This window comes from Elaeis guineensis, chromosome 7 (assembly GCF_000442705.2).
Source record: "Elaeis guineensis isolate ETL-2024a chromosome 7, EG11, whole genome shotgun sequence".
In the NCBI taxonomy this organism is placed as follows: domain Eukaryota; kingdom Viridiplantae; phylum Streptophyta; class Magnoliopsida; order Arecales; family Arecaceae; genus Elaeis; species Elaeis guineensis.
Genome location: NC_025999.2, coordinates 84,633,836 through 84,644,349, shown reverse-complemented (window position 1 = coordinate 84,644,349; position 10,514 = coordinate 84,633,836). Strand labels below are relative to the sequence as shown.

Sequence of the window (10,514 nt, the reverse complement as noted above, 5' to 3'; positions counted from 1 at the left end):
ATGACTGAGTCGATAACTTATACTGAATTGAGTATCATATCCCTTCGGTATTAATAACCACATCAGCTAAAGACCGATATAACTCACCGCAGATTGGCCAATAGCCGAGATGAGCACCATACTTTAAGAACAGCTCTGGGCAAAATAGGTCAATCGAATGCCAGACTGAAGAGATAGATCGGTAAATGGCCGATATGACCCGAAAGAATATTCATGATCCAGATAATAATCTATTGCCACATGTCTGGATATTGAGATCGGATAACATATATCAACAGGTATGATACCATCAGGGTTGATCTATTTGAATATTCGAGTAGTCTACAAATGAAGGTGTTTCTCATTGGTTGGATCAGATCGAGCGCATCTTCGAATATAAGGAGGTGATTACAGTAAAAGAAGAGGACAGCAGATCTGAAATCAACAATGAGAAAGCGAAGCTTGTTTCTTTCGAGTTGACGGGTCGGGCTTCTATCTGATGACAACAGCTAAAAAAAACTAGAAAGCGCAAAGGCAAATCAAAGATCTAGGACTAAAAAAAAATAAAGAAGACTTTGAGGGACCAATTCTTATCCTTCAGCTATACCCAGTCCTTGTATCAGCACCTGCGCAAACCTCCATGACACCCATCGTGGGTAATGGAGATTTCTAACTTGAGGGTGAGTTCTTTCCAATCTGGAGAGTATGACGTAGATGCCTTAGTTGGTAAATATATTGATTTGATGTACCAAATTCGATAGGACAAGAAATCGGGCTGATTGCATCCAACCATGCCATTTTGATGCTATCATGCTAAAACAGGCATAAATTTCTTATTTGGAGTTAGAATCGCCTGTAAAACCCCAATTCGGAAAACTCTTTTCATGCTCTATGTGCTTGAACTAGTTTCGGAGCCAGATTCATTCATTTGACAGATCAATGGGAGCTCAAAAAATCCTGAATGAGTTAGATTTTAATTTTTTATCTATTTTGTATTCAAAATAAATCTGAAATATTCCAGATAGCTTAAGCATCAAGTTAGAATTTTTCTTCTTATAAATAAAGACTTTCGGCTAATATTATATTTAGTATATTTTTGATATTGAATTAAAACTCTAAAGGAGATGTTTTCTTCTTTTATATATATATATATATATATATATATATATATATATATATATATATATATATATATATATATATATATATATATATATTTTTTTTTTTTTTTTATTTCGTATATCTTCTTCATCTAGTTTTATTAAAATGTGACCTAGGTTACGTCAGAAGTCAAAGCATTCATGGATAGAATACTATATGCAAATTTGACGTATGAACGGAACACATCAAACTATTCGTGAAATTAACTATACAAAAACCATGCAGGAGGTGGACGTAAATGCACTTAGGAGCGGATTGCATGTCCAAGATCTTTTTGTACGAGCAGAGAGTAAAAGCCATGATTGCTCTTTTCAAAAGAAAAAAAAAAAAAAAAAATGATAACATTGACCCGGTACTGATGAATACATAATTAGATCTGTTTTATTGTGATCTTGTTAATGTATAACTAAATTATCAGGCATTTGCAATTTTGAGGTGTTCCATGATGGAGCCATTTGCAAGACATTATGCTGCTATAATTGGCGACTATTTTGCTAGCAAATTCCACAAGAACATCTCTATTGCGTATTATGAAACATCAGGTAAGATTAACAAAATAAACTCCACACTGAAATATATTGGTCCAATTTCCCATTTAGTGTCTAGGTGGCTTGCTTAACTTAATTACCTCAACTGGTATGAGTGAAAGATATCATAGTGGCGAGTGAGCCAGTTTTACTTTATCCACTTTCACAACAAGAGCAAATTAAGGAAGAGCCAATGAGATCGCATATTAATTTGTTTGGTGGATGACCTATATGTCATTCTTTTCTTTGATGCTACAAGGTAGAATTAAGAATAAAAAAATTAACAGTAGTGTTCTACATGAAGCATAACATTGATGTACTCTATATTGCTTAATTTTAAAACATAGTTGCAAAGTTTTTTTTTTTTTTGGATAAAGGAGAGGGAAACCCACCCATGTTAGTCAGAAATAGAAAGCTTATAACAAAAGGAACAGGGCATGAAATTAACTCTAGTATTATGCATCTATGCATGAAAGCAATAGTTCATAGGATTCAAATACTATATATAACTCTCTGGAATTATTAAATGAAATTCCTTTTTTTCAATTGCTGGATGTGTTCTTCCTATATTTGAATTTTTTTCAGAATGTGTTTTCTTTTTTCTTAATAAAATGCTCTAATTAGGATATATATGGAGCTTCTCCATGGGGGCTTGGTTTTGCAGGTTAGCACTTCTCCCCCAAGTGCTTGCACTGGATACAAGTTCCAAGTTTGACTAAAAAATGTAGCAATCTCATCATAAAAAATAAAATTACTAGTTCTAAAAACAACAAGAAATTTTACTATTATTATTTCTGCCAAACTACTTCTTAATTATCATGTTAATTTTGCTATAAGTATCAATTCTTTGAGGAAATTGTCATTAGTCTTGATATTCTTATTTTTATTATTAATGCTGCTATGATTACTGCTATTACTTATATCACAACTAAATTACTATTTTACGATCCTATTAACCATATGCTTTAGATGAATGTTTTGACACAGTTCATAGCCATATGTTTATGAGTTCTGGTTTAGGATCATGTATAGAAGTTGTCATGGCAGCTAATACATCATTCTCAACATTCTGAGACCGAAAGCTTGATGTCTCTTGAAGACTGCCCAAAATTGTAGGTCCTCATTTTTGTGGAGGGAGAGGGGAGAAGAGGTTTGGATGAGCACCCCAACCAATCCACTCCTCGAAGCACCACAAGGTTGTCTCCTTCACATGACCCTCAAATGGGAGGGAATGCCATCATTACGATTGAACAAATGATTCCTTCTGGCATGGGCCACCATGATTTCAATGTCACAAGCCACACCTAAAAGGCCCCTCCAGTCCTTCTCCATAGCTATTCATCACTACTTTTGCGGTAGCAACCAAATTTATGAAGAGGCAATGACATAATAATTCAGACTTTCTCATTGGCCGATCCAAGTAATATGCCAAAATCCCCATGGCTAGGCATGAAGGCATCTCCCTTGCCTAGAGCACTCGGTTAAAACCAAGCGATCCCCCTCTTCTAAGATTGGAGGAGGTGATGAGATGATTAATTTGTGGCTTTTAGAGAGGGAAAAGAAAGGAAACAGAAACTATCTCCCCCAAACCTACCTCTCCCTTTCCATATCATATATTTGTACGTAAGTATGCATGTTTTTATGTGTATATATCTGCTTATATATGTGAAATTCATGCATTTGCCCTCAATATTAATGAGATCAATCAATAATCTGAGCAATAAGGAAATCTAATTCATAACCTTAAGTACAAGAATATACTTGTGCAAAGGCCTTCAAAAATTACACATCGATCATACAAACATCACACTTTGTGAGTAACAAAGTTAAACTGATCATTTCTCTGATGAATAGATAACCAATCATTCACAACCATAGACCAGAAATGTACATATGCTAGCTGTGGAACCTAGAAGATTGGGGTACATGTGTAAATGTACAAGCAAATCTCCAGACTTATTTTTGACAATTCGGGTATCTCATGTCATAAATGGATCAGGAGATATACAGCGTTAATATATATTCCCAGGGAAATCTCGTGCTTCAGTTAGCAACCTTAGAAAAGCTTCAAAGTAAGAGCACATCAGAAGCTTCTGCTATTTATCATTTATTACTTTGGTGGCTAACCAACCCCAAATCTCTCCACCAATCACTCCTAACCACACAAGTCAAAAGCACGAACAGACATGCTACTACATATCTTGAAGCATAAGCACTGATAGAAAAGGAAACGCATAGTTATAAACCCCACTACATCCCAAAGTCTCTACCATTGCAACACCAAACTGTTGTTTGGATACAGTAAACAGGAGTCCCTTCGCTGTCTGCTCGTAGCTCTGTGGCCAATGCCTCGGGAGATCAATCTTGCAAGAAGCCAACGAAGGATTTGGACAAGCTTAGTTTGATAAAGACATAAGAAACCAAGATAAAAATTATCAAAAGCCTGTCCTTTTAGGTGTATAGTGATTAAAAGAAAAGCACAGGAGAATTCACATACACATACTAATAGACAGTGTGATGCGTACAGCTACTAGTCTCATAGCGTAACAGAAGCAAAGATCAACTTCTCCACAGACACCTCCTTTCCCTTCCATCGATCCCTTCGAATTTGCCTCCAATACAGATCTTCTAATCAGAAGAAAGAATCCATGAATCCACTCTACCTTCACCCCTAGCCGCTGTCATGCTCTCAGACTCCTTCTCTGCATGGCTACTACTAACCAGCTGCAAATTGCCATAATTTCCCATGACCGACCTTAGCTGGGATCGATCCCTGCCCTCCGATGCCGAGCCCCCAGCCCAGCCCGGGAATCCATCATCTCGACTGCTCAGTTTCGTGCCCTCCATGGCGATGAGGCTCCCTAGACCCCCGGTGGCGAAGTCTGAAGCACCTCCAAAGGCAGCCATAGTGGATGAATTATGATCGGCAGTAGTCAGAGGTTGGAGGGGGGATTGGAAGGTGAAGTTTGGGCTTTGCATATTTAGTAGATTTGGGTGTCGGAGACCAATAGAAGGCAATTGATAGTTACTAGATGAAGTGGTACTACTCGAACCTGAGTTAGAACAAGCTGCGGATGGAGCACCAGCGTTTGCATTAGCAACACTAGTACTTCTAGCAATAGAAGCAGCAACACTGGAGGAGGAGGAGAAGTAGGAAGAAGAAGAGAGAGGAGAAAAGAGGGGAGCTTGGCCCTTTTGAGCAAAGGGCCTTAGTAGGTAAGGCGGAGCAGCAGCGGCGGTCGCAGGGAAGAGGTCGAGGCGAGGGCGGGAGAACGGGGAGGAGATGAAGGGTGCTGCAGGGAAGCCGGTGAACTCCTGCACCATGGCGCGGAAGTTGGATGTGTCGGTCGTGAGGACGGTGGTCGGTGCGCGCCGCGACGCCCGTGACCGCTTCTTGGAGCCTCGGGGAGTGGCGGCCGCCGGTTGCGTGGGTTGGGTCGGTAGTTGCACCGACGAGGGGTTGAGGCTGGCGCCGCCTGAATGTGGACCGTGACTGGGTGCACCGATCGCCATAGTTTTCGATGATGATGATGTTGATGATGATGATGATGAGGTGGTGGTGGTGGTTAAGCCACCGAGGATGGTGCAACCGGGATCTGATGGTGATGATGATGAGGGGAGAGATTTAGCCCATGGCATGTCGAGGCTGAGCGGGTAGGGGTCGGGGGGAGTGGAAGGGAAGGCGCTGAGGTAAGGTGATAGAGAGATAAAGGAGGAAGGAGACGGGTGCTGGTGGAGGTGGTGAGAAGAGGAAGGAGGAGGTGGTGGTGGTTGCGGTGGTGGGAGGTTTAAGAAGGAGGAGATGGCCTCGGTCCGGGACTCGTAGTCATCGTCGCCACCGCTGCTTGAGGATTGGATGCTCCCACTGTTGCTAGAATCCATGGATGAGGAGGAAGGGAAAGAAAAAGGAGAGGAGAGAGAGAGAGAGAGAGATGGAGAAAAGAAGATGGATATATATTTGGTGGTATAAGAGGGATCAAAAGGTTGTTTTGAAGAAATCCGCGAAAGAAGATGGGTAATGATGCAAGGAAAGAGTTTTTAGCAAGTGTCCAAGCTTACATGGGTGTGGATCAGAGAATATAGGCGGAGAAAAAAAAGGGGGCCAGGATATAGAGAGAGAGAGAGAGAGAGAGAGAGAGAGGCGTTTGCCTTCTTTGATGCTTACCTTTCTCTTCTAAGAAAGCAGCCCACAGATCTCTGACGGGTTGGAAAAAGTAAAAATGATTTTTTTGGTGGGTGCAGGGGAGAAGATGGGGGTGGGAGGGGGAGAGAGAGAGAGAGGGGGGGGTTGTACTGCCTTAAGAGCTTCCATCTAGAAGAGGGGGCGGATTGAGCTCATGTTTCCACATGGAATTTCCTCCAGAGGTCACAAAGGAGGTGGGCCAGGGGTTCTGGTGAATGGTTGCCAGTCACAAACCCAGGATGAGTGATCGATACAGACTCATTTTATTCCAACCAAAAGGGGACAAAATTTTTGGAAACCTATGACATTTCAAGATTTCCATTAATATAAATTGAGAGCGAGATATTGATTGCTCAACCAATATAATAGAATTAAAATAAGTAATTAGTTTTATTTAAAGTTTTACTGCTATTTATTCATTAAAAACTTTATCTAACTACAATAAAAAGATTTTATTTATAGATCTTGGTCAATTATTGATCTCGTAGATGGCCTTGAAGATACCAAAGGTTCAGTATCAAGAAAAAAAAAAGGAAATTGGGCTTGGACAAAACGATCAAGGTGACGTAAGATTGATTTAGCTAATAAAATTATTGTCGATACTTGATAGCAAATAAATTCAGATGCAACAAGAGTACATAGCATTCATATCAACAAGGGCAGGTTTGTGGACTTGATTTGCCTATAGCGTGGTACTATGATATTCTATTTAATAATTGACCTGATATATGAATAAGAGAGTATTTCTAAAATTGACATGGCTTATTAAATAAAATTTTCGTCTCTCTATAGCGTCACGGCTTGTTTCTTTAAATAATTATTTTAGGAAAATATCATTTAATAATTGAAGAAGAGGGGAAGAGCTGTCGCATGCATCCTTCTTCTCTTACCACTTTATGTTTGTTTGGGTATTCTCTCTGTCACATTTGAAGTGCTTAGTAGGAAACGTACAACCTATCCTGATCAGTGCCCCGTCCCTGGAATTTTGCCCTTTGATTACAAATTTTAGCTAAGGAAAACATGTTTCTTGGAATTGAACATTGCCACCTTCACTTCTATTGTAACCAATCCCATAGGACATTTTTTCCACAAGCCTCTCTTGCTTCTAATCTTGTCTATTTTTCGAAAGGCCATCGTCAAATACTGCAGTTGTCCAAAGTTGGCCACAGAAAGCTTGACTTTAGGGAGGAAGAGAGCTCATTGGTTAAATTAGTCACTCGTGGCCTATTGCTTTGATTTATGCTTTCAGGAAGGCTCCTGTTTGGTGGAATCAAACCCAAAAACTAGTACTCTGGAGTCCGCATTGTTATGTTATTCTTGTCTCGTTTTTTTTTTTTTTTTTTGTCCTTTTTAATTTTTTGAAGCATTTTTCGCATTATTGGTGGGTTTGTTTGGTGGAACTATTCCCACCACTTTGCTCCAACCTCTGGACCTTTTTTGACCCAGTCACAAGCTATTGGTATGAGCAGTCACCATTTCTTTTCTCTCAAGCCATCAGCTTCCATTCATGCTCATTCCCTACCCTTCTATATTTAACACCTCATCTCTTGACTTCTATAAAGATAGCCAGTGCTTGTCCTTTATAGCCTCTTTTCTCATCTTCCCATGTTTTGGAAGTTCAGATTGGTTCAACCATGCACAAAGTTTGTTGCAACTATTAGCAACATGACCTACATTAAATCAATCATGCTCTCATCCAAAGCAAGGTGTCTGATCAGATCATTAGAGACTATGCCAATGAAATTTCATCTATCAATGATTAAATTAATGGCTGTTATCACACAAAGAATGCATGCACCTTGCATTCAAATATTAATTTTATACTGTATTAGCGGCAGCATGGGAAGGATTAATGGTGGCTATTTCTAAATTTAGGATAACTCAAGTATGGATAGAATTATTGGGAACTCTATTACTATAATAGTTTAAATTAATGGAGCATCTAAAGCTCTTATTTTTCATATCCAAGGATATTTTATAGATGAAAGTAGTGTTAAGTGTATTTAAGGTTAATCATATTTATCGTGAAGAAAATCAGACGGCAAACTGATTAGCTTCAAGAGAAAAAGTGAGAGATGTCCGTTAGAAGAAAAGCTCTATTATTCTATAATAGTTGAATCTTCTATTTATGATCAATACTTATGGTGGGTTTTACGATGGATCCGGAGTGTGACGATGCACTGTTCTTTTTTTTTTTTTAATATTCGGGCAACAGCCTCCTTTGTAAATTGTAACCACCAAAAAAAACATTAATTTTATGCGCACATGTCATTCAATGGAGTTGGGTTGGAAGAACTACTATTCAACCTGGCCTGGGACCTCTTTTCTACAACGCTACACCTGTCCATTGGTTGGTTTATTCAATGGTCCACGTATACCAATCAAAGGGTGCCAACCAGATGTGGTTCGTGAACCCAGCCATTTAACAGGTGTGTCAGGGTTGACTGGTCAACAGATTGGCCTTGTTTGGAAATATAAGCTCCAGCCCATCATAAAATGAGCTCCTACTACAGAAGAAGACAGTAAGCGAACCATAAATTGACACGTACTGCTTCAATAAGAGCACAATCTGAGCCTACCTCAAGTTCACGTACGTGGAAGGTTGTCAACCAGTTCACAGGTTCGTTTGGCAGATGGAGACCATGACTGATGGTGGGGGCATGACGCCTAAGCAAACAACACACATGGAGTTTCTTGACACGAGAACTTAATGTTTGTTGTTTCCTTTCCCTGTCCGGGCTGTGTGACCTTGACGAGTCTATTTGACTTGTCATCACTCGAATTGAAACCTAATGGAGGTTACAAATGATATTCCTCTAGTAACGTTATTGACTACCAAACAGAAATATATATCTTGTGTTTTCTTCTTCTTTTTTTATTTTTTTCTCTAGGAAAAAAGATGTCATGATAGGAAATAATGGACCAGAACAATAATATATTGCATGATAATGTCATTTTGTGAAGAATAAAATGCTGTTCCTGAAATGATGGGAGATTAAAACTTAAAAGTCATTATTTATTACCAATATAACAGCCAATGACCACTTCTAGTTAGATGTTATAAAGTATTGGGTTTTTGGAAATGTCACAATGCTAGTTATCTTAACCATTATAGTCTAAGCTATGAAACATTTTGGTCAAATGGTACTAGAAACAATTTGCGTATGACATTTGCTCATCTGTTTTCTGGATGCTTTTGAACTTTCTTTGCCTTATGCATTCACTAGCTTACAACCTCATATGATATGGGATGCAATTTATTTAAAATAATATTTGATTTTATGTATCCTGTGAAGATTTGATCTGATGAATATTGGAAGGAAAAGTTCGACGTCGGTGACGATGGAGAGGAAGACAACGGATTAAAAAATAATAATATAAAATAAATCATGATTATCTTACAGTTTTTAAATTTGGTAGCCAGTAATTTTAAAATATTAAAACATCTACTTACATCCCTTCTGCTTCCTACTTAAATGGATTTTTAACAAAAACTAAGCCTTGAAAAATTTTCAAAACCATAATAAATTCATCAATATATTACAGCGTATGATTTAACCACCTTTTGGTTAATGTTTACTTGCCTTTTAATGGAAGATGGCTAGGTTTTGTGTTGGGTATTTTTTTTACGTGGGTGATGATGGGAGGAAGACGATGGTGGAGACAGCAGGAGAAAGGCAATATCGAACATGGAGACCCTACCAATGCAGAGGCCTCATCTTGTTCTTCCTCTTATCCACTGCGTGGTGCAATCAACAGATGGATGGTGGATTGAAGGAAGACTTTTAGAGAGAGACACATAATACTCTTGTTAGATCATCGAAAAGAAGCAGAGGAAGAGAGGAAGGGGGCTCCTTGATCATGAGGCCTTTGGCACCGGTGACCACCCCCCACCTGCCTTCCTTCGACCGCCAGCGATGCCTCGTTTGTGTCACTTAGGGGTACAATCAAGCCAAGCCAAATCGAGTAGTTGGAAGCTCAAGCTTGACTCAACTCAAAATACCTAGACTCGAAACTCAGCTCAAAATCGATCGAGCCTTAATATCTCAAGTTCGAATTCAACTCGATGAAAAATAGACAAAACTCGAGATAGACTCGACTCAACTCGAATATCAACCGAATCATGCTCAAGCTCGAAATTAACTTTAACCTATTAATAATATATATTAATATATATATTATAAATAAAAATAATATTATTGCATATATATAAATTTAAGTAGGCTCGTGAGCTTTTAAGTCGAGTATTTACTACTCGAGCTCGATTCGATTACTCAAGTCGATAATAATCGAGTCAAATCGAGCTTAGACTCAAGTCGAGCTCGAGTAGCTTGCGAGCAGCTCGACTCATTTGTAGCCCTAACATCACCTACCAAAGTATCGCGAGCTCCTACCACTAGAAGGCCGCCACTGAGGCCTACCCCTCCTCCCATCCCAAACTTCCTCTCTTGCCCCCATATGGAGGCTGCCTTTTCCACCCTCAAGAATGGCTCGACTGATCTGCAGTTGTCCCCATCAAGAATTCCCTCGATGGCCCTATCCTGCGTGACCTTGACCTCCTTCGCTACCCGATAGTCTAAATCATCGACGAGTTCCTCCTCCCTGTCAACTACTGCCTCCTTCCCCTTTTGGGAGCCCCCAATCGGCCCTCTGCCATGTTGTCA

General features: G+C 39.4%; 1 protein-coding gene across 1 annotated transcript; it reads right to left on the bottom strand.

The window, feature by feature from the left end:
• Positions 1–3,477: 3,477 nt before the first annotated feature.
• On the bottom strand, positions 3,478–5,940 carry LOC105048616 (uncharacterized). Its single transcript, XM_073261315.1, has 2 exons — positions 4,165–5,940; positions 3,478–4,062 (listed from the first exon to the last, which is right to left on the bottom strand). Exon 1 carries the CDS (start codon positions 5,547–5,549, stop codon positions 4,296–4,298), a length of 1,254 nt encoding a protein of 417 aa, XP_073117416.1. The 5' UTR covers positions 5,550–5,940; the 3' UTR covers positions 3,478–4,062; positions 4,165–4,295.
• Positions 5,941–10,514: the final 4,574 nt, after the last annotated feature.

Excerpts from the sequence above, each read along its gene's own strand:
- LOC105048616 (XM_073261315.1), bottom strand. The coding sequence starts at position 5,549 with ATGGATTCTAGCAACAGTGGGAGCATCCAATCCTCAAGCAGCGGTGGC.